This window comes from Theropithecus gelada, chromosome 20 (assembly GCF_003255815.1).
Source record: "Theropithecus gelada isolate Dixy chromosome 20, Tgel_1.0, whole genome shotgun sequence".
In the NCBI taxonomy this organism is placed as follows: Eukaryota; Metazoa; Chordata; class Mammalia; order Primates; family Cercopithecidae; genus Theropithecus; species Theropithecus gelada.
In genome coordinates, this window is record NC_037688.1 from 39,004,802 (window position 1) to 39,029,755 (window position 24,954).

The 24,954-nt window shown below is 40.9% G+C and overlaps 1 protein-coding gene across 1 annotated transcript in view; it reads left to right on the forward strand.

The window, feature by feature from the left end:
* GAN (gigaxonin) overlaps positions 1 to 24,639 on the forward strand; it is a 62,897-nt gene extending 38,258 nt beyond the window's left edge. The window contains exons 3-11 of the mRNA XM_025370616.1: positions 1,054 to 1,404; positions 3,433 to 3,650; positions 3,868 to 3,989; positions 8,583 to 8,695; positions 9,887 to 10,036; positions 10,311 to 10,447; positions 10,684 to 10,812; positions 21,669 to 21,778; positions 21,865 to 24,639. Coding sequence (XP_025226401.1) covers positions 1,054 to 1,404; positions 3,433 to 3,650; positions 3,868 to 3,989; positions 8,583 to 8,695; positions 9,887 to 10,036; positions 10,311 to 10,447; positions 10,684 to 10,812; positions 21,669 to 21,778; positions 21,865 to 22,046 — 1,512 coding nt within the window. The 3' untranslated portion in view covers positions 22,047 to 24,639. The remainder of the gene's footprint in view (positions 1 to 1,053; positions 1,405 to 3,432; positions 3,651 to 3,867; positions 3,990 to 8,582; positions 8,696 to 9,886; positions 10,037 to 10,310; positions 10,448 to 10,683; positions 10,813 to 21,668; positions 21,779 to 21,864) is intronic.
* The last annotated feature ends 315 nt before the right edge of the window (positions 24,640 to 24,954 follow it).

Sequence of the window (24,954 nt, forward strand, 5' to 3'; positions counted from 1 at the left end):
TTATTGAAATGCAATTCAGTGTTTTTTTCACGTGCCTATATTTGAAGAGTCTACAGCTGCCTGCTGTCTTGTGGCTAAATGTAATGTCATATAAATGGAACATTTTCCCCTACTTGTGGCTTACTCAACATACTACTTTCCAAATTTTTGTTTTTCAGTTTCTAAGACGATTGGCAATTATAGTTTTTAAGAAATCTGTGGTACAAAAAGTGTAAAATATAAAAATGTGTCTTGCTGTACTCTTCATGAAGTCTCCCTTGCATTTGCGAATGTGGGTGAAGTGCCCATGCTTTGGGGTCGTCCACTTAGGACTGTGGCAATATTTTGGAGAACTGTTTCTTTCCTGATGCTTTGGAACACTGTGAAGTGGGTGGAGAAAGAAGCATTAGTCAGAAAATTGAAGAAAATTAAGGAAAAGTAGATGTTCATAATAAGAAGAAAAAAAACTAAAAACACCCTTGTGTTAGGGATTCATTCCAAAAAGTAGTTTTGAGGCCTACATGTATCTGTCTGTGAACCAAATTGCACTGTGTACAGTGTTTTGGGATGTGGAATGAGGCTTCTGAAACACTGTAAACCCTTCTTCCTTCAAGGGATTAGCATTCAGGTTAGCATGCCATTTAGCAGAAGGGTGAACTTCATAGGTTGGGAGACAAGATTTTCATCAGTTCTGATGCTGGTGCTTAATCATGTTGACTTTACCATAGAATGTAGAACTTTCCATTTCCCAAGCATTTGAGTCATTAAGGTTTTTCTCTGAATTACAGAAGTGAGCAACATGGACGGTTTACCCTAGAAGGGTGATTGGTGGTTGACATTGGTACAGCAAGGGCAGAGCTGGGAAAAGTTAACCAAGCACACATTTGCTTGTGTTGGTGCCTTCCAACTCTTGGGAAAAAAAAAAATGCTGGGTTAAACCGTATGAAATTGCCAATATTCGATTATCTTTGATCTAAAATAAATGGAAATTTCATGTGGCCCAAACTAATAGATGAGTGGTTTGGGTTTTAAATGTACACATTCAAATATAAGATAATTATGCTACTTTTTTAGATCAGGCTAAATGAAGATACAATCCAAGATGTTGTTCAGGCAGCAGACCTGCTACTACTGACAGACCTTAAAACCCTGTGCTGTGAGTTTTTGGAAGGCTGCATTGCTGCTGAGAACTGTATCGGTATCCGTGACTTTGCACTACATTACTGCCTCCATCACGTTCATTACCTTGCCACAGAATACCTGGAGACTCATTTCCGAGATGTCAGCAGCACGGAAGAATTCTTAGAACTGAGTCCTCAAAAGCTTAAAGAAGTGATTTCTCTTGAGAAGTTAAACGTTGGCAATGAAAGATACGTCTTTGAAGCAGTAATTCGATGGATAGCACATGATACAGAAATAAGAAAGGTACCTGTCATTTATAACATGGTCAAATTTGCCTTTGTATTTCTTTTTAATTACAGTTATAGTTGTTTTATTTTTCTTCTTCAATGTGAAAGACTTACAAAGCAGCAATCTAAAAGATACCTGTAAAACATGTTTTCCTATATCATGAAAGTAGTTGGTTTTTGAGACCAGTCTGCAAAAGCCCATGCCACACAATAGATCAGTGAAAATATTAACCCTTGTAAGGAGTGTAATATCCTTTGCATGTTGTTTTTAATGGGAAAATGCATTTCAAGCTCAAGCTGGAGATGATAGAATTGCAGTATCCCCACCCTGGCTCTCAGCTTCCTGACCTACTACATCACTAGGCTAACCTCTGCCAGGCCTCAGGTGCTTGCAGCAGGCAGGGGGGTGACACTTGGAGCGCTGGCAGGGGTGGAGGGGCATGGGCCTGAGGAGCTTCAGGTGTGATTGACACCACACAGGAGAAAGCAGGCAAGCTCTGGAGTTTGTGTGGCAGTGCAGTTTCGAGAGGGAAGGTCCTGGGAGTGACAGCCTGGAAAGAGAGTCTTAAAGAATATCAGCCGCTAGATCCAAATTGTGAATACCTTGGAGGAAGGAGCAAAATCACAGGACTTGAGGGTTTTGGGGGGCAGAGAGTCTCAGTCTGTCTCCCAGGCTGAAGTGCAGCAGCCAGAGTGGCACGATCATAGCTCACTGCAGTCCCAACCTTCCCGGCAGAAGTGATCTTCCCACCTCAGCCTCCGAGTAGCTAGGACCATAGGTGTGTGCCACCATGCCTAGCTAATTGTTTGATATTTGTAGAGACAGGGTCTTGCTGTGTTGCCCAGGCTGGTCTCAAACTCCTGTGCTCAAGCAATCCTCCCACTCCAGCTTCCCGAAGTGCTGGGATTACAAGTGTGAGCCTCCATGCCCAGCCAGGATGTTAAGTCTGATTATTATAAATAAGACAGTAGCTCCAATTACTGTTTTCAAAATAAGAAATATATTAAGTGTTAGAGAATGGATCTCAAAATGTATAATTGTACTGTTAATTGTTCTTGTAAGTTAAAACTCAACTATTAAGTTTTGATGATGATGAACATAATTTTTTGAATTCGGTAAGCCCAGAAGTATGTGTATTTAGAAACCATATTTGTAGTATTAGTTTTAATTGGGACAGGTAAGGACAGGTAGTGTTCTGTTCTCCATGTGAGTTGGGGAAATTGGTAAAGGAGGTAGAAAAATTAGAAAAATTCCCAATGTGCTCCTACTCACCAAGATCACAGTGGGACATGCTGCTCCTCACCAGCTTCCGTCCTGCCCTTTTCTTGCCTTAAAGCAAGGGATATGCTTAAGGTTGGCTGGTTGCTGGGGAAGTGAGGCAGTTCTTTGTCCTTTGGTCATGCTGTAAAGACAGTTGATTTTTAAAACTCACAGTTTTATTTTACATTTGTAAAGTACTTTAGTCGGTTGGTTCAAATTTAGTGATTGAGCAGTAAAAGGATATAATTCATATTAGTCGTGTTAGATATTTTTTAATAGTAATTACTGCAGAAATGATTATATAGTACTCAGGATGTTTTTTAAATTTGGCTTTTGTATATTTTTCTTGTAATATTAATGTTGATATGTTATCTAAGTTTACCATATTGTATCGAGCTATTACTGTATATAATATTTGTATAAACATGATTTAACTCATGGCACATCCAAATGTGTGAAAGAAAGCAAATTATAGCTGGTATTTTCCCTCTCTTTTCCTATTGAAATGGGACTTCTTTAAGGTGTAAAGGAAGCTGCTTGAAACTTTACAGTGATACCTCAAACTGATGATTTTTAAAAATTAAACTTTTACTTATCAAGACTCTGGGAAGTAGACAGTCAGGGCCATGAGAAGATGTTCAAGCAGGACCGATGTGTCTCACTTGCCTGGTAATAACCTGAGTGTTAACCGTTTGTTTTCCATGAGGTGGAAAATGTAGATTCTAAAAATGATGCGTTGCATTTTCCATTGTTTTCGCCCCATCTTTCTTCCCTCTTCTGCAGGTCCACATGAAGGATGTTATGTCAGCTCTGTGGGTTTCAGGGTTGGACTCCAGTTATTTACGGGAACAGATGCTGAATGAACCATTAGTGCGAGAAATTGTCAAAGAGTGTAGCAATATACCGCTCAGCCAGCCACAGCAAGGAGAGGCGATGCTGGCCAACTTCAAACCCCGGGGCTACTCCGAGTGCATCGTGACTGTTGGTGGAGAAGAGAGGGTGTAAGTATGAGGTGGGAGTTGTTTGAAAAGTGGTATATGGGAAGAGGTAGTTCCATGTAAACAAGAATTCATAATGTTTTTCAGTATCTAAAGCATAATTACATTCAGTTTTTTAGATGTGTTAAATATTCTTTAGTGCACTAAAACTAGTGATGGTTACTTATAAAAAGAACTGTACGAAGCATATTAACTACTGATCAATGATTTACTTCCTTAGTTCCCGGAAACCCACAGCAGCGATGCGATGCATGTGCCCTCTCTATGACCCTAACAGGCAGCTTTGGATCGAACTGGCCCCTTTAAGCATGCCGAGAATTAACCATGGAGTTCTCTCAGCAGGTACCGTTCTGTGGCAAATTTTCCTTAAACACCAGATGAAGTAATGTGTAATCTCAAGGTTTTACAGAATGACTCAGAGCCTTTTAAAGATACAACTTTATTATCTCTACATGATATTTTTAGTGTAGTTCTAGCTTTTGAGACCGTGGTTAGGAAAACCGTATCTTCTGTCAGTCCTTATTTTCCACAGATCTTCAGCACATAGCTGCTTTTCAGAACTAGTGGAGGAGCAATTACTTGATGACTTAATGTCAGGAGAGCAAACTTCAGTGAGGCTTACCACTAAGTAGCTGGAGGGCCGCACCTGGAACACAGCATTTCTTTGCACCATGGTAGTCCCATCTTTGAAATTCATGCAGCTTAGAATTACAATATGTAATTATATGAAATATGTTGTATAAGGCCGGGCACAGTGGCTCACACCTGTAATCCCAGCAGTTTAGGAGGCTAAAGTGAGAAGATCACTTGAACCCAGGAGTTCAAGACCAGCCTGGACAACGTAGGAGAGACAACTGTCCTTACTAAAAATCAAAAAAATTAGCCAGGAATGGTGGCCATGCACTTGTGGTCCCAACTACTTGGGAGGCTGAGGTGGGAGAATCTCTTGAGCCCAGGAGATTGAGACTGCTGTGAGCTGTGATCACACCACTGCATTCTAGCCTGGGTGATAGAATAAGACCCTGTCTCAAAAAAAAAAAAAGAAGTTATGAGACTTTAGGAAATGCTACTTAAATAGGCAATAGCTTAAAGTTATTTACTACAGAAAATGTTTTACTTGACCTTTACAAGTTTGAAAACTACTTTATCCAAAGCTCTCCCTTAAGGAGGTGATAGAAAAGATAGCCATTGAGGCATTGCCTTTGCTGGCTGCCTTTCTTTTCGCCATGGTCCTGCCCCCTTGTCCACCTGAGAAGTGTCATCTCACATCATTCTAATTATGGTCAGCAGCCCTCCTGCAGTCTTTATTTAATTGTCTTTCCCCAGCAACATTATCTTTAAAAATTTATTTTTTATTTTATTTTTCTTTTTAGAGATGGGATCTTGCTATGTTGCCCAGGCTATAACATTTTTAAAGCTATACTTTACCATTCTGTATCATACAAATGGCCAAGGCTCTACCATAGTATAGAAGTGGAGTCTTTTTATGAGTCCCGAAATTATTAAAGTTACTGTCAATAGTGAAGAGCTGGACAGAGTAGTGTAGCCTGCAGGATGTAGGTCTAGTGTCCCTGTTGCATCATCTCAGAATTAGCTCCCTTACATTTCCCTCCAAAATATATACACATATTCCTAATTTTCACTCATACACACCTATCACAAAGGCTCCTATATCACTAATTTTTGAAAGTATCCCAGAGGGATTAGTGTTTCAGAAACCCAGCAATGGAAGGAGCAACTGTGTACAGTGGAATTGACGGAAACGGAAATGAGTGAATGAAGAGGTCCTCCCATTTGTCCAGCCTGCATTGTTTCTTTTTTTTTTTTTTTTTGGCCTTTTAAAAATTGATTTTGACTGTTTCTTGTCATTCAGTTTTTCTTCTCTACCAGTTTGGAGTTTACATTCTTGTTAATAGTCCTTTAGGAAGATTACCTTAGAAATTACAGCCTGTCTTAAATTAGCAAAGTCCAAAGTTAGTCAGTACCTGTGTTCTCTTCAGAATAGTTTTTCTTCATTTTCCATGTTCCACACTCTTGTAGTATTAAAATACATTATTACTAATAAATATGTACAGTAGATCGCCCTTATCCATGAGGGATGCGTTCCAAGACCCCCCCAGTGGATGCCTGAGACTATAGATAGTGCTGAACCCTGTACATACTGTGTGTTTTTACTGTACATGCATACCCATGATGAAGTTTAAGTTCGGCACAGTAAAAGATTAACAACATTAACTAGTAATAAAACAACTATAACAATGTACTGTAATAAAAGTTATGTGAATGTGGTCTCTCTCTCAAAATGTCTTACTTTACTGAACTCACCTATTTTCGGACTGAGTTGATCATGGGTGATAAAACCACAGAAACCGAAACTTCACATAAGGGGGAGCTACTATATATGCAATATGTGTTTTTTTGATATATGTTGGATGGATGGATGGATGGATGGATGGATGGATGGATGGATGGATGGATGGACGGACGGACGGGCGGACAGACAGGTAGGTAGATAGTTGATTGATTATCTAGATAGGAAGGCAGGCAGGTAGTTAGATAGTGTTCATTTAGATTTGCCACTTTCTTTGTTCCTCCTTAACTCCTCAAACTTTCCACCTGGGATCATCTCCCTTCTCTCTGAAGTTCATCCTTTTGAATTTCCTTTAATATGGGTCTTTTAGTGGACAACACTCAGATTTGATTGCCTGCAAATGTCATTATTTTGTCTTCATTCGTAAAGAATATTTTTGCTGAGTATAGCATTTCAGCTTGGTATTTATTATTTTTCAGCACATTGAAGTCATTCCCCTGACTTCTGGCTTCCATTGTTGTTAAGACAGTGGCGAGTCTAAAAAATCTTTTCTCTGGTGTTTTCTTACTATTTTTCTCTGGTGTTTTCTTACTATTTTCCATCTTTTTGTCTCACTGTGCTGTTCTCTTCATTACTATCTTTTGATTATCTTCTAGTCAATGACTTTTCTCCTTAACTGTGATGAATCTACTATTAAATTTATCCATTGATTTTTTTTTTTAAATTTCTACAAGTTCTTGTCTTTTTACAGGAGAATAACTTAATTACCTTCAAATCCACTCTTATTTCTATAGTTCCTGTTACTGGAGTTATCTTCAAGTTAATTTTTATTTTTTAAACATGATAAGCATTTGTTTAAATTATCTTTCTTTTTTAAATAAATATTAGACTTTATTCTTCATCATCCAACTTGAAAAAATCATCTTTCTGGTTACTATAATATTTGAAATCTTTGCAAGACTATTTCCTATGATCTACTTCTGCTGGTCTTTTCTTAGAGTCTAATATTTGTTATGTCCGATATCTGTGGCTGGATGCTGCTCATTTTATTAAACATTATACGTAGCAGCCGGGCGCAGCTCATGCCTATAATCCCAGCACTTTTGGAGGCTGAGGCGGGTGGATCACTTGAGGTCAGGAGTTTGAAATCAGCTGACCAACATGGTGAAACCCCATCTCTACTAAAAGTACAAAAAGTAGCTGGGTGTGTGGTGGCATGTGCCTGTAATCCCAGATATTCAGGAACCCTGGAGGCAGAAGTTGCAGTGAGCTGTGATCACACCACTGCCCTCCAGCCTGGGCAACAGAGCGAGACTGTCTGAAAAAAAAAATCGAAAAAAATTATTTGTAGCCGTAACTTTCTGCCTTAGATGTCCTGGGATGTTAGAATCTAAGTCTTAGATTAAGGTCCTTTCTTCTACAGAAGTTTTGCATTTGTCTCTGCCAGTTGCCTGAAAACATTACTAATTTGGTATTAACTGTAAATTAAATTCAAGGCTTATAATTTCCCAGATAGCAAGGAGGTTTAAATCTGAATACGAATTCTGGTTGGCCTTCATCCTGACAGTGTAGAACTTTGGAGAGGATCTCCTGCCAGAAGCTACATTTTCTGTGGACCTGGAGCTTAAACGTCTGTCTTTTTCATCCCGAGGACAAAAGATTTAGGTTTTCCTAGATTGGAAATGCCCTCAGAGTGAAATGGTTTTCATGCTTGGTAACCTCTGTAGGTCCCAATTTTCCCCTCAGTTTTGCCTTGTTATTTTGTTGGCTTCTCCTCTTCTAAGAAAATTATTATTGTTGTTATTTTTGAGACAAGATCTCACTCTGTTACCCAGGCTGGAGTGCAGTGGCATGATCATGGCCCACTTCAGCCTCACACTCCTGGGCTCAAGTGGTCCTCCCATTTCAGCCTCCTAAGTAGTTGAGACTATAGGCAAATACCACAATGCCTGGCTAATTTCATTGCTTTCTGTAGAGATGAGGTCTTACTGTGTTGCCCAGGCTGGTCTTGAACCTCCTGGGGTCAAGCAGTCCATGTACCTTGGCTTCCAAAAGTGCTGAGATTACAGATGTGAGCCACCACCACCCAGCTAAGATTATTTTTTAAATGTTTTATCCAGCAAATTAAGTGTTTTTTGCGGAAGAATAACGTAATACACCATTACATGAAATCGGAAGTTCAGTTGCTCTTAGATCCTGTTTTGAATAGAAAGTGCACACAGGTGCTTCAGATCTGGGTATTCCTGGGGTTTTGAATGAACAGATGTGCGCTGTGGTGTGGATGTTGTATGAGAATCCCAGAGGCTGGGAGGGAGTGGAAGAGATGAACTGACATGGCCCAGAGCTGGCTGGTGACTGAATGGGTGACGTCAGGCTTCCTTTTTCATCATAGGGTGGTGAAAATCCACTCAAAGACAGTAATGAGTAAAGCGAAATGGTCAAAGTGAGTCACAGGTTGGGCTCCATCACCAAGGATCCAATGGGATGTAATAAAAGTCCTGAATCCAAAGAGAACATTGTTGTCGTCAGAGTTTCTTCAGATGCTGTTTCTATATATTCTATGGCATTTATGGGTGTTGAAGGCTCACATTTCATATTTCTTGTGTTTCCTTTGATCTTTGCAGAAGGATTTTTGTTTGTATTTGGGGGCCAAGATGAAAATAAGCAGACTCTTAGCTCGGGAGAAAAGTATGATCCAGATGCAAATACCTGGACAGCATTGCCGCCCATGAACGAGGTAAAACACTGGTTCGGTGTGTTTGATGTGTTTCTCTTTCCCCTTAGCACTTCTGTTTGTTTTGTGTCTGAGTTCAGGGAAGAAACAGCAGCCCTGCCAAGCCCCCGCCTCGTTTGCTCCAACCTCTCCTTCTAGTGCCCGTCTCTCCTCGCCTTCCTGGCCCTCACTCATTCTGGCCTCCTTCCGTTTCTGAAATCTTCCAGGAATGCTCTCACGCCGGCCTTCCCGTTTGTCCTGCCCTGTGCAGATGCCAGCGTGGCCTGCCCCCTCCTCGCAGCACCTTCTCAGCGGGCCTCCCTCCTGCCTCTTAGCTCTCCTGTCCCTGTCTTCATACCACGTCTAACCATCTCATGGACCAGGCATTTTGAAGTTTTTCACATAAGCTCTTTGATGGCAGAGAATTACGTGTGTTCTGGTCAGTGTTTCATTTTTTCAGCGCTAGAATCGTGCTTGGCACATAGGGTTCACTACGTAAATATTCGCTGACAAACGGACATGAAACACCTAGGGCTTCTGTGATCCCAAATAGCCTTGGCCTGACCCTGTCCTCCACAGCCCTTTCTGCCCTGGTCAATACTAGCCTTTCCCACATCAACCTGAAAATACTGCCCATTGTTATGCAAAAATAATTGTGTTGAACCAGAGGTAACAGTTCATTTTCTTTTTGTGAGCTATTATGGGTTAAAAAGTGAGGATTTTCTGAGGAACTCACCATGTATTTCATAACCTTGTTTTGAGAAATGACTTTGGCCTCTCTGGCTGTTGTGCTGGAAGAGGGGCTGCTAGGGAAGCCAGAAATCCTTAAGAAGCATTACCGGAGAAATGGTTTTGAACGTGTTACTTCCAGCTGGAACACTGGGAAAAAGAGATGTCTCTAATTTTTAAAAATAATTCCAACTTTTATTTTATACTCGGGGTAGGTATAAACCTACATGTGTAGGTTTGTTACGTGTGTATATTGCACCATGCTGAGGTTTGCAGTAAGATTAATCCAGTCTCCCAGGTACTGAGCATCGTACCCAATAGTTAGTTTTTCAGCCTTTGCTCCCCTCCCTGCCTCCCTGCTCTAGGAGTCCCCAGTGTCTATTGTTGCCTTCTTTATGTCTCTCTAATTTTTATTAAGTATATGAATATTAGCTTTTAATATGATCCTTGGCCTTGTGTGTTCAGAGATCGCTGATGTCGTTTCAGGCAAGACATAACTTCGGAATTGTGGAGATAGATGGGATGCTGTACATTTTGGGAGGAGAGGATGGTGAAAAGGAGCTGATTTCCATGGAGTGTTACGATATTTATTCTAAAACCTGGACAAAGCAACCTGATTTGACCATGGTCAGAAAGGTGAGGACCGCATTTTGTGGTAACTAGTTTGTGTACACATTGGATTTTAAACTTAATGTGTCTTCATATCCTGAATAAACCTTTAATATAACTGATAGTGTTAAAAGAATTAACTTTATAGAAGTCTGCCTTTATTGGTAGTTTGCCTTCCCTGTCATCAGCCACACACCAAGATAGGAAGGTGGGCATGTGTGAGAGTTTACCCTGGTGGTGGGCACCACCTGACCTGAATGAGAAATGTTGCCTCTCCCCCACCATTGTTTTCTACTTTCAGATCGGCTGCTATGCAGCTATGAAAAAGAAAATCTACGCCATGGGTGGAGGCTCCTATGGAAAGCTTTTTGAGTCTGTGGAGTGTTATGATCCCAGGACCCAGCAGTGGACTGCCATATGTCCCCTGAAAGAGAGGAGGTACACGGATGTGGGTGGACTTTGTAGATTCCCTCGCTCTTCACTGGGTCTGGAGCCCTTACCCTACCTGGGTTTTGTTCTTTTCTTTCAGAGTAACCTTTTCTTTGACTTGGCATTTCCTGAGAAAGGAAGGCCTACATAGTAATGCTGCAGAGTTAAACCAGCATAAGAGGAACGAGGGAGTGAGATCTCGCGTTGTACTGCTTGTGCCTGATACACTGTGTGTGGCCTTTCAGGTTTGGAGCAGTGGCCTGTGGAGTTGCTATGGAGCTGTATGTGTTTGGGGGAGTCCGAAGTCGTGAGGACGCCCAGGGTAGCGAGATGGTAACTTGCAAGTCCGAGTTCTACCATGACGAGTTTAAAAGGTAACTAAGAATGGTTTCACGTAGCTACTGCAACTTTTTCTTTGTGCTTTCAAAGTTGTATTTTAGCTTTGTTTAGTTTTGTTTTCAGTCACTTTATTAAATTATGGGTTTAGGAGATATGTCTAATGCATACTAGGTATTTATTCAGTGACTTCACAAGTGCTAGTGACTTAAAATGTCTCTAAATAGAAAATGTTTCTAATATGTAGATCAGATCTTGACACTTAGTTGCTTAAAATCATTTATTGGCTCCCTATAGCTTTTAGGAAAGAGTTTAAAACTCCTTACCTTGTTGGGCGTGGTGGCTCACACCGGTAATCTCAACATTTAGGGAAGTAGAAACTGAAGATTGCTTGAGCCCAGGAGTTGGAGATTTGCCTGGGCCACATAACAAGACCCTGTGTTCTCCAAAGAAAAATAAATAAACTCCTTAACTTAGCATATGTGGCCTTTTGTGATATGGCCTTTGCTTTTTCTGCTACTAACCTGGATACTTTACACTGAGCCACTTTCCCCTGCGAAATCAAGTATGATTGTCTCAGCTCTGTGTTCATATGCTGCTTCTTGCCTAAAAGCTTCCTTCCCGCTGAGCATCCAGTTAGCTTGGCCTTTTTCAAAACTGCTTAGTTTTCAAAACCTGGAGAAAGCCTTCTCACACCTTCTACTCTGATTCAAATCCCTTCATCTGTGATCCCAGGCACTCCAGACAAGTCTCTCTCTGGGGTTGTAACTGTTAACTGCAAGCAACTTCAGGGCAAGGTCCACCTTCGTCAGCTCTGTATCCTGGCTTCCAACATCCTACCTGCTTGTATCAGATACTTAGTAAAATGTTGATTAAGTGGCTAAAGCGTGGTGTCCGAGATTCTTAAAACCTCTGAAAAGTGCCACTTATGTCTTGTAGAGTCGATAACATCCTTCTCGATGTCTTCTCTCTTTCCTCACGCATTTTATTGTTGTAACCACTGAACAGTATTTTTATTGCGGTAATATGTTTAAATCCTAAGGGGAAATGGGTATGCTAACCATAATTTTATTTGAGTAGTTCAGTTATGTTACCAGAAGAGGGTGCCATAACATAATGTTTAATTTCATGCTGTTTTAGGTTAAGGCAGTCAGTGAGCAGTTACAAAGATGCTGGAAATGCATGTAAATGCTACCTAACTTGTATTTTAAATTTAGGATATTTGCGTAGCCTTTTTTTCTAATTATAGGAATAGACTATCTTAGGAAAGTTTATTAGAGAGCAGTTTAGAGGATACTTGCTGTAGTGGGGCCAATTTTCAGACTTCTCTACATTTTTCCTTCCTTGTTACATGACTGGGAGGGCTGACGGCCCAAGGGATGAAGGCCTTTTTTTTTTCTTTTTTTGAGACGGAGTCTCGCTCTGTCGCCCGGGCTAGAGTGCAGTGGCATGATCTCAGCGTACTGCAAGCTCTGCCTCCCAGGTTCAAGCAATTCTTCCCCCTCGGCCTCCCGAGTAGGTGGGACTACAGGCACGCACCACCATACCCGGCTAATTTTTGTGTTTTCAGTAGAGACAGGGTTTCACTATGTTGGCCAGGTTGGTCTCGAACTCCTGACCTCATAATCCGCCTGCCTCAGCCTCTCAAAGTGCTGAGATTACAGGCACGAGCCACCACACCTGGCCTATCAGGTTGTTACATATTTGTAGTGGATAAGCTTTTAATACAACTATTACTTGCTTTAAGTTCATAATAATTAAACATAAGACTGTTGTTCCTTCTTTGCTATTTAAAAGCACTTCCAGGCCAGGCACAGTGGCTCAAGCCTATATTCCCAACACTTTGGGAGGCCAAGGCAGGCGGATCACTTGAGGCCAGGAGTTCAAAACCAGCCTGGCCAACATGGTGAAACCCTGTCTCTAACTAAAAGTACAAAAAAAAAAAAAATTATCCAGGCCTAGTGGCACACGCCTGTAGTCCTGGCTGCTCAGAAGGCTGAGGCATGAGAATTGGTTGAACCCAGGAGGTGGAGGGTGCAGTGAGTCGTGATTGTGCCACAGCACTCTAGCCTGGGCAACAAAGTAAGACCCTGTCTATAAATAAATAAATAAATAAAAGCACTTCCAAATAAAATTCATGTATGTTTGGTTCCTTATTCCTAAGCTCTCCAATGTTTGTAAATAGAATAAAGAAAGCTGTTAATTTATCTTATCAATGTAAGATTCTGACATGTTTAGATAACATTAAACACACAACACCAAATGCCATGTATTTATTTAATCTTCAAAACAGCACTCTGAAGTGTATGTAGGTACTGTTACTATTCCTATTTTCCATATGAGGAAATCACAGCACAGAAAGGGTGAGCGATGTGCCCACAGACAAACAAGGAGCAAGGAGCTGAGGCGGGATCTGAACTCAGGCATTCTGGCCCCAGAGTCCACCTTTTCAACTACCACAGTAGGTTGACTTTAAAATGTAGGCTTTCCTGCCGGGCGCGGTGGCTCAAGCCTGTAATCCCAGCACTTTGGGAGGCCGAGACGGGTGGATCACGAGGTCAGGAGATCGAGACCATCTTGGCTAACACAGTGAAACCCCGTCTCTACTAAAAAATACAAAAAACTAGCCGGGCGAGGTGGCGGGCGCCTGTAGTCCCAGCTACTCGGGAGGCTGAGGCAGGAGAATGGCGTAAACCCGGGAGGCGGAGCTTGCAGTGAGCTGAGATCCGGCCACTGCACTCCAGCCTGGGCGACACAGCGAGACTCCGTCTCCAAAAAAAAAAAAAAAAAAAAAAAATGTAGGCTTTCCTATAACTATTGATAGAACAAAACAACATATAGGAGTAGTTTCTTTCTTAAAAGATCAGATGCAAATGTGTTACATTGGCAGAGCGTGGAAACTGTAGTTGCCGGATGAGCAGTCCATATTCGATTGGAGACCATGTCGATTGTTTTTAAGTAATCTCTTGTCTTTCCTGTCTTTGTTCCCTATTTTTAGGTTAAAACTTTCCGGGAAAAAAAGGCCATATCTTATTCTTTTCTGTTTTTCTGAATAAAAGCAAAACTGCTTGAAAGGCAAGCAAAGAAACTGCCATAAAGTATTACCAAGTCAGAGCAACAGCGTCATATACCCAGAATGACAGTTTCTCTATTTCTGTTCCTTGTGTCCCTATTCTGTTAGTAACACTACTGTCCTCCCAGTCATCCATGTTCAAAAAAGGGTCATCTTGGCCAGGCACAGTGACTGACACCTATAATCCCAGAACTCTGGGAGACCCAGGTGGGAGGATCCCTTGAGCCCAGGAGTTCAAGACAACCCTGAGTAACATAGTGAGACCTTGTCTCTACAAAAGATTCAGAAATGAGCTGAGCATGGTGGTCCGTGCCTATGGTCCCAGCTACTCAGGAGGCTGAGGCAGAAGGATCACTTGAACCTGGGAAGTGGTGAAAGCTGCAGTGGACCATGATCATGCCACTACACTCCAACCTGAGTGCCAGAGCAAGACCCTGTCTCAAAAAAGGGAGTCATCTTGAATTCTGTCTTGTACTTTGCAACTCATCAGTTGCCAGGTCTGGTCCTTTTTTAAATCTCAGTAGCACTTTTCACATTTCCCACCTTCTCTGCCCCGCTGCTCTCCTCACAGTCACTCCTTCATCTGTGTAGTGTCTTTAGCCTCTGGCCAGCCTTGCCTGTGCAGTTACTCATTTGTGGTTTTGAAAGACGAACCTGACAAAAACTTTTTGCTCAGAGTTTTTGATTGCCCTTCTCAAAGTTCTTGACTGTTTCCCATTGCTTACCAAGTAAAGATAATAGTACTTAGCCACCTACTCAGGGTTCTCCATGATTTGAAGTTAAGAAAAAGCTTCACCCTTTTTTAGTATCTTTCTTTCACATGTCCTATACTCCAGCTCACTTTTTAAACCCTCTTGTGTTTTACTGCCTCCGTGCATTTGCTTAGCCTGGATGCCCCTCTACTTCATTTTTTACAGTATATGAGTTATATTAACTGTTCTTTGAAGTTGAGGTCTGTCAGTTTCCTCTTTTGATTCCTGAATATATAACTAGAATAGACATACTTGACAACTGGCAGAATCACCATACTGGTTCTCTGACACATGGATTGGGGGCCACTGTGACAACAAGGGCTAAGTGGAAGTCCCTGGAACTTTCCTTCTCTACCAAAATAGAAAACCAGAAGCAATACTGCATCCTGGGGGAATCTGCAAACATTATGCCACCATCAAAGACTAGAAAATGCAGGAGAGGCGATGCCTATCACATCCCCACTTAATTCACCTAGAAAAAGTAGAAAAGTAAAATGGATCTCGGAAAATCTTAGAAATTTTTTATTTCAAACAGTATGTTATCAATTTTTAAATGTTTGTGTAGTTTGTTTTTAGGTTTTCCTTTTACTTTGGGTTTCTTTTACTCTTTTCTAGCTTCTTCAGGTAGAATTCTAGATTAATTATGGTAGATCTTTTGCTTTTCTAAGGCAAACAGTGAAAGCCTTCAGCTTTCCACAGAGCACCACTTTAGCTGGACATACTGATATGTTTTATTTTCATGACCATTCAGTCTGCAGTATCGTTTTTCCTTCTTCAGATTGGATGGTTTCTGTTTCTCTGTCTTGTTTGCTGCTGCTTTCTTTTGTTATCTCCATCCAATGAATTTTTTTATTTCAAGTATTATGTTAGCAATTCTAAAATGTTTGTGTAGTTTGTTTTTAGGTTTCTGAATTTTCTGTGCTGAAATTTCTTATCTTTCCATCACAAGCATATTTTTCTTTCTCATACTGAGCATCATTGTGGTAGTTGTGTTCAAGTCCTTGCCTGTTAATTCCAGTATCTGAGTCATCTCAAGAGTTGGTGTCTATTGATTGTTTGCTCCCTTGAGAAATGGGTTCTCATTTTTCCGGCCTTCTTTTGTTGAGAAACTCTAGACTGGATCCTGGATGTGGTTACTATTATGTTGTTGAGGCCTTGAATTTTCTTATATTGCTTTAGAGTGTTGCTCTGAGTTTTAGTCAGCAATTGACTTCGTTAGACATAAATTGCAAGCCGTGCCACCTGCCATGGGTGGCAGCTGAAATCTCAATCCAGTTCTCGAAGCCTCAGTCATAAGCATACATGGTTCCAGGGTTAGTTGAAGACTTGAGATGAGTGGATGCGCACAAATTGAGGGGTGCTTCTCTACCTCTCTTCTTTCTCAGGTTCTCCACTCACACTTTGGAGATCCTGGTTGCCTCAAGACCCCTTTTCCTGATTGCTGAGTCCTGTAGCCAGAAAGATGGCTATCTTTTCTGTAGGGGTTTAGCTACCCAGAGCTGCCCCCATGAGGCTGCCTTCAGAGAAAGCTACCAAGAAGCAGGGAACTTAGTCCATACGGGTTGCTTGCTCAATCAACTTTCCATTGCTTTCCGGAATCTACCTGCTTTTCTTCAGTTTCCAGAGCGCTCAGGTAGTTGTATTTTGTCCAGAGTTTACAGCTGACACTTGCAGCAGCTGAGGAGCCATTTGAAGAGTTTCTTCTGCCATACTGGAAGCAGATGCCTCACGATAGCTCTCTTTTTCTTTCCTCCTCTCCTTTCTCCTCAATTGATTGCCCTCTTTTCCTCTGTAGCTCTCTTCCTCTCTCCTTTCCTGTCATTCCCCTTCTATTTCCCTGTCTCTGAAGTTCACTGTTGTAATTCATGCTGTATTTTAAAGCTTCAGTCTCAGAGCAGTCTTAATTCTGAGTTACCAGAGGGTGCATCATTATAGCCGCCAAGTACTGACAAGCCCATGTTTGAAAACATTGTAACTGAAGACATGATATTGCCTTGTTCATTGCAAAAATTACTATCATTTAATGATACCTTCTAAGTACTAGAAACTATGCAAAATACTTTACATTGGTATTTCATTTCATCCTCACAACAATCATTTGAGGTTGGTGACGGTATCTGGTATCTCACTGGACAGATGAGGAGACAGGCTGGGACAGCTAAACTGTTCAGGTCAGTGAGAGGATGAGTGGCATGTAAAACCTCATGGCCCTTTATACCTATTTTATAAGCAGCCACACCTGAAGATGCAATTCAATTAAATTTTCAAATTAGTTCTGTTTAATTTGAAGCCTCGTCTTTACCTAAAATAGATCACCTAGGCTTATTTTTCTGAAACCCAGGAACTGAATCATTGATGTGCTTGGGACAAAACCTGGTAGATCATCTATGTAATCCAGTTTCTTTAGCTTAATACAATCATTCCAGGGATGAACTAAGTTGGTTTGATTCAGAATCTGGGAAGAACTTAAATGCTGAGGTGTAGTTATTTATGTTTACGCCTAAAGACGTGAAATGTGAATAAACTAGCATTGTAGTTTGATGTTTTTCAAACATTTTCTTTCAAAGTTGTGTTCAGGGCCTCCATTTTCACTTTCAGCACAAGCTTTTAGATTTTTTTCCCTTTTCCATTTTATTGGAGGCATTTGGGAGTCAGGGTTCAAAATCTATATCCCAGTCCCAGCAAACTACCTGACACCTATCAACATTCAGATGTTAGTTGAATCAAATATTAGATGAATGGCATTAGAAGCATGGTGCTTAGCTTTGTTTCTGAGTTGTTCTGTGATCGTTAGGCTTCTGTGTTTATTGGAATTCTAAATGTGGAAGCTACCTGCTGTAGAAGAGTCTAGGAAGAGTGTTCATTGAAATAAAAGTAGTGCTGTTTGGGAAATAATTGTACATTTCTATTTGACATTGAGATGCCCTGGCTGCTTCACAGCATAGAGTTAGAGATGATGGAGTGATGACCAAATGACTGTGTCCTCCAGTGAGGGTAGGCCTGGACCTTGGTTACTCTTAAGACCATTTAGATGCGTTCCCAAGGTCCTACTGAAGTCCGCTGTGACCAAGCTATGCCTTTTAGCTGTTAACAGATGATTGTTCCTTGAGAGAACATTATTATTACCTAGCAGGGTCTAGATTTACTCTTTAAGAAAAAGAAATAAAAAACTTTTTTTCCCGAATACTATTATAGACTTGTAGAAAAGTTGTAAAGTCAAAGAGTTCTCATTTCCAATAAGTCATTCACTCAGCTTCTCCTAGTGTTAACATCTTACATGACTGTAGTACAAGCATCAAAACCAGGATATTTACATTGTCCAGAATTATTAGGTAAACTACAGACTTACTGGAGTTTCACCAGCTTGTCCTCTAATGTCTTTTTTCTCAGTTTCCAGATCCAATCCAGGATTCTACATTGCATTCAGATACTGTGTTTGCTTAGACTCCTTTAATCTGTGATCGTTCTTCATTCTTTTTTTTAATTTTTTTTATTTTATTTATTTATTTATTTATTTTTGAGACGGAGTCTTGCTCTGTCACCAGGCTGAAGTGCAATGGCACCATCTCAGCTCACTGCAAGCTCCACCTCCTGGATTCAAGTGATTTTCCTGCCTCAGCCTCCCGAGTAGCTGGGACTACGAGTGCGTGCCACCACTCCCAGCTAATTTTTGTGTTTTTAGGAGAGACGAGGTTTCACCATGTTGGCCAGGATGGTCTCGATCTCTTGACCTTGTGATCCACCCGCCTCAGCCTCCCAAAGTGCTGGGATTACAGACGTGAGCCACCACACCCAGCAGGTTCTTCATTCTTTCGTTGAGTCTCACGACCTTCGTCCTCTTGAAGGTTATTGGTTCGTGTTTTTTTTTTGTTTTTTGTTTTTGTAGGATCTCTTAATTTGGATTGATCTAATGATTTCTTGCAATTAGACTGAGGTTATGCAGTTTGGCAATACCACAGAAGTCATATTATGCACTTCTCTGCATCATATCAGGGAGAACACATTGATGTGCCTTGTTGCTGGTGACGTTAACCTTGATGACTTGGTTAAGGTGGTATGTGTTAAATTTCTCCGCTGGAAAGTTAACTGATTTTCTTGTTGTGATTAATAAATATCTTAGTGGAGATAATTTGAGAATTTGCAAAACCATTTTCTCCTGAAACTCTCAAGCACTCATTTGAGCGTCCACTGGTAGACCTAGCCTGCAGAAGTCATTACGGTGGTGTTTGCCTGATGATGATTTTGTTTCCGTCATTCCTCTGCATTTATGAATTGGAATTTTTCAGTAAAGGAAACCTGTCCCTTTTTCCTGTTAATGTTTTCAAATTATTTATAGTATGTGGATTCATGGATATTTATTTTACTCCCTGAGTTATAAATCCAGCACCATCATTACTGATTTTCATGCTCACATAGTTCCAGCCTCGGCTGTCAGGAGCTGCTTCACCGTGGCTTCCTTGTCCTTTGACACACCCCCATCCTTTTTTAAGCACTTCCTATCTGGCACAACAGGATGCCCCAGACCCCTCTTACATTTTCTCTGCCTCAGCTCTGGGACCAACTTCTTCATAGAGCCTTAAATCTTTTTAGTGGTTATTAAATTGATTTTCAGCAGAGGTGCCAAGACAATGTAGTAGGGGAAAGAAAAGCCTTTAGCAAATGGTGCTGGAACAGCTAGCTATCTATATGGAAGAAGGTGAACTGTGATTCTTGCCAGACACAAAAAAGTAACTTGAAATGTATCATAGACCTAAATGTAAAAGAGAAAACTGTAAAATTTCCAGAAGAGAGCATAGGAGAAAAATCTTCATATTGGGGTAGGCAAAGATTTTTTAGAATGACGCAGAAACTGTGACTGTAAAAGAAGAAAAGGATATATTGGAGGCCGGGCGCGGTGGCTCAAGCCTGCAATCCCAGCACTTTGGGAGGCCGAGATAGGCGGATCACGAGGTCAGGAGATCGAGACCATCCTGGCTAACACGATGAAACCCCGTCTCTACTAAAAAAAAATACAAAAACCTAGCCGGGCGAGGTGGCGGGTGCCTGTAGTCCCAGCTACTTGGGAGGCTGAGGCAGGAGAATGGCGTAAACCCGGGAGGCGGAGCTTGCAGTGAGCTGAGATCCGGCCACTGCGCTCCAGCCTGGGGGACAGAACGAGACTCCGTCTCAAAAAAAAAAAAAGAAAAGGATATATTGGAATTCATCAAAGTTAAAAACTTCTGTTCTTCAAAAGGTTCCATTAGGAAAATGAAAAGGCAACCTACATGCTGGGAAAAAGATTCATAATACATGTATCTAACAAAGTATCTGTATCCACAGAATATAAAGAATCTGACAATTCAATAAGAAGACAGTAAACCCAATTTTAAAAAAATTTAGAGACAGTCTTGCTACGTCCTTTTTTTTGTTTGTTTTGAGACAGGGTCTCACTTTTGCCCAGGCTGGAGTGCAGTGATATGATCTCAACTCATTGCAGCCTTGACCTCCTTAACTCAAGCGATCCTCCCACCTCAGCCTGAGTAGCTGGGACTACAGACAGATGCCACCACACTTGGCTAATTGTTGTAATTTTTGTAAAGACAAGGTTTCACCATGTTGCCCAGCTGGTCTTGAACTCCTGGGCTCAAGTGATCCACCTGCCTCAGCCTCCCAAAGTATTGGGATTACAGACATGAGCCACCACATCTGGCCCCCAGTTTTAAAATGAGCAAACCTTTTAACAGACATTTTATAACAGAACATAAAATAGGGCTGGGTATGGTGGCTCACACCTGCAATCCCAACACTTTAGGAGGCCAAGGCAGAAGGATCACTTGAGCCCTGGAACCTGAGATTAGCCTGGGTAGCGTGGTGAGATCTCATCTCTGTGAAAAAAAAAATTGTTTTCATTAGCTGGGTGTGGTGGTGTGCACCTATGGTCCCAACTTGGGAGGGTGGGGTGAGAGGATCACTAGAGCCCAAGAGGTTGAGACTGCAGTGAGCTGTGATTGCGCCACAGCACTCCAACCTGGATGAGTGACAGTGAGACCCTGTCTCAAAAAAAAAAAAAAATCTGTAAAATGACCAAGAAGCACATGCAAAAATGCTCAACATCATTAGTCTTCAGGGAAGTGTACGCCATTAAAATCGCTAAAATTAAAAATATAATACTGAGATCTCACAGTAATACTGAGCAGTTGGAATTCTCACACATTGCTAATTGGAATGCAAAATTATGACATACCATGTTGGAAAGCAGTGGGGCACTTTTTTTTTCCAGTAGAAAATACCCTTACCATATAGCACAGCAATTTCATCAGTCCACAAAAACAACTTGCTCTCTAATGTTCCTGACAGCCTTATTCATAATAGCCAACAACTGGAACATCAACAGGTGAATGAATAAGAAAGTCTGGGGCTGGGCTCTGTGGCTTACGCCTGTAATACAGCATTTTGGGAGGCTGAGGTGGGCAGATCACCTGAGCCCAGGAGCTCGAGACCAGCCTGGGCAACATGGCAAAATCCCATCTTTATGAATACACACACACACACACACACACACACAAACACACACACACAGGAATTAGCTGAGTGTGGTGGTGCACACCTGTAATATCAGCTGCTTGGAAGGCTGGGGTGGGAGGATCACCTGAACTGGTAGGTTGAGGCTGCAGTGAACCATAGTTGCGTCACTGCTTTCCAGCCTGGGGCAACAGAGGGAGAGCCTGTCTGAAAAACCAACAAATTCTGGTACATCTGTATGATGGAATACTGCTTAGAAATAAACAGAAATGAATGACAGATGTAAACAACAGCATGGATGAATCTCAGAAACCTTGTGCTGAGCAGAAGCAGGTTGGAAAGCACATGCTGTTTATGACTCAATACATGCTTCATTCTAGCACAGACAAAACTCCTATCTGTAGCAACTGGCAGCATGTCGGCGATTACCTGGCAGTGGAACATGGGGTCGAGATTGGCGCAGTGCCTGATACTGCTGATGACTCACCAAGTTTGCTGTGTCAGTCTTCCGAGACGTTGTTGTCATCCTTTTGATTTCTTTAATTTTGTGCATCGGCTTTGTTTTCAGGTGGATCTATCTTAACGACCAGAATTTATGCATCCCCGCCAGTTCCTCTTTTGTTTATGGAGCTGTACCTATAGGAGCCAGTATTTATGTTATTGGAGATCTTGATACAGGTAAGGGTGTTATGGTGATTTGCTTGGAACTGTTTCCTGGTGATTCTGGGTACGTTTTCTCACCCTTGCTTATTTCCGTGGCTTAGGTACCAATTATGACTACGTGCGTGAGTTTAAAAGAAGCACAGGAACCTGGCACCACACTAAACCACTCCTTCCATCCGACCTTCGCCGCACAGGGTGTGCAGCCTTACGCATTGCGAATTGCAAGCTTTTCCGCCTGCAGCTTCAGCAAGGCTTATTCCGTATTCGTGTTCATTCCCCGTGAGGAGGAAGCAGAGCAGAGAGCGAGATCCTGACCCAAGGGCACCATAACATAGCTACGAAAGGGAGAGCAGAGATGGCAGCTGAACTCACTCTGTGCTGGGCTTTGGTATGGTAACTCTTTGGTGGCTTTATGATGCTTACAAACTTGAGCTTCAGCTCTTGTTTGGGCGAACACGTAACTGTTGAAAAACTACCTGGGAGGAGTGAGTTCCTCCAGTTAGATGCGGCTGTAGACAATGGAGGCTAGTAAATATCAAAAGGAAAAGGGAGTGGGAATTGGTATCATGTAAAATATCAAAGTTAAAATACTAAGGTGCATTTTCCCTGAAGGGAACTCATGTCTGACTGCTGTGTTCAAATACGTAGCTTTGGTAACAAACAAAATCCATATATGCAAATCAACATATCCAAACATGCCAAGACTGCTTTTCCACTGCACTTGGAAGGATGTATTATGCCTAACCCTGCCCAACAAATTAAGGTTTGTGTCTAAAATGTTAGATCGGACCGTATGCCAGTTAGTCTCCATTTATTCCTAGTACTCTGTCCTAAGAATCTTTTTAAAGCTATATCATAATGAATTGAAATGAAGAGAAAATTGCTCTTTTATAACTTTATCTTAGTAATGTAAAGCTTCAGTAAATTGATGAGTCAGGTTGCAGCCCTCATGTGAACTGAAAGAAGTTGCTCACTTCTGTGTTGACTTAGATCAAGACACGTCACGCATCCTTTCTGGGGTAGTACCTGTGGAGCTGGGAAGGGTCTCCTGCAGTGCCATTCTGCCTTCTCAATGAACAAAACCATTTTCTAAGTATGAGGATATTAGTGAGTAGGAGATTTTATAAAAGAAAGACCTGAGTCAGACAAATAATAAAGGTCTGCTATGGCTAAAAAAACACAAACAAAAAAGCTCTCCAGACAAAATATATAGGGATCAAAAACTTTTTCACATAACCTGTCTGAAAGCACACAAAGTCTTGTTTACTACTGTTTAGGGTTTGAAAGCTTGTCTTAGACTGCGAATCTGTGTTAAGAATCTAGTCTTTGTAATAGAAGTTTCCCAGTGGCATTCGCTAGTGAGAGTTTTAGATAAATTGTGTTACGAGTAAAGTTTGGCTGGTAGAATAAACTACCTCAACTTAATTTCATTCTGTTCATAGTAGAGCAAATTAATCTTTTCCTCCTTCCCTCCTTTCCTATCTCTCATTCCCACCTCAACTCACTTTACCCCACTTCTCATTGGGGGAAAAACGTCTTTTGTTCGTGGAACGTATCTTGTAAGATACTTTGTTTTCCACTTGAATTACACCACCCTAGTGTGAAATCGGGGACTTCAAAGTGCTTGATTACTTCCTAAATTAAATTTTATGCAATGTCAAATTTCTAATCAATTTAATATACAGTACTTCATTTTTAATTGTTTTCTACAGCTTTTTTTTTCCTCTTGGAATATGGCTGTAAGAAGCAGCATTTTGTCTTACTAACACATGTATAAAGGTATCCTTTGGTTGTAAATCGAGAACAGGAATTTCCTCCAGAAACTTCCTATATGGAACGTTTGTATGCAATTAACATGCATATGAAAAACATGACTTATGTTCTCCCACCCATAGACATGAAAAAGGGTGACCTAACTGTGATTTTTTTTCTTATACCTGCCGGAAGTCAGTACAGTGCTACAAAAGTTGCTGAAAGATGCTATGCCTGTGGGGTTCTAGAGAGTGTTGAGTGTGGTACATTAACTCTCCATTTTAACCAGAAGATACCTGATAAGAGAAGGTGTAAGGTTTTTATCTTATGTACCAGAGGCACCAGGCCAGATGTGCCGCAGAGTCATGTAATTCAATAATGTTTAATATGTCAGTCAAAACCAAGTTCAGAATTGTTTTGTGTACCAGTCAGCTGTTGTCTGCACATTTTCTTAGTGACACTGTGGAGATCTTTTAATGAAAGCAAACTATGTGGCCTCTGCAAAGAAAGGCAGATTTTTCTTTTTTACAACTAGACATTAGTTTTAGAGGAAGCAAATAGCTGAAAAACTAAATTTGCTTTGGTGAAATATCCTGTACAGAACAGTACCTTGGCATTCAGCAGCTGCAATTGGGGAACATTAAAACAGTAACTGACATGCAGTTAAAGCCACGATCGTCAGCAATTCTCTTTTTTTTAATTTCTGACATTTAAAGTTTTTTTTCCAGTCTACGCCAGGCCTCTCCAAGGAGACAGTTCATTATTTAGGAGTGAATGTGTTCCTCTTGCAATATTATCAGTACCTGCATGACTTGGTAAATTCATTTTATAAAAATAGTGTTTTTTTTTTTTAAATTTCGGTTCATTGACACTGTAACTGCAGAAATTAGATCATGTTTTATAAAATAAATTTGCCACATAATATGGGATGCAATAACCAACAAAAGCTGCTAAGTGCCAAACTGTCACTTTACTCTATATCAGCATTCAAATACTGTGTTGAAGTAAAGGGTTGTATTTAGTTTTACTATGCTCCAAAATTAATCATGACTCTTTTGTAAATTATAGTTATTTCAGTATTGTAAAATAAATTTTGACTCATTTCATGCAGGTTTGTGTTTTAACATTCCACTTATGCCTTGAAACATCATTTCTTGATAACTTTTTGATACTTGTTTCTTGATAAGTCACTTTTACCAGGTGTGTGTTGGGATTGGTGGCTCAGGATAGGTCTTAAATTTTACATACAAATATCTTTGGGGGAAGTGCAATTTATTTTCGGAAGGAAAGTTGTCTCAGGTTAGAATAAGTGAATATTTAAAGAATCTCTCCTAGGCTGCAGTCTAAAATAGGTAGTTTCTTTCTTTAACACATCCAAATTTAGATTTTTCAAAGATTTAAGTGTTTAATTTAAAGTGTTTTTTGTTTTGTTTTTGATA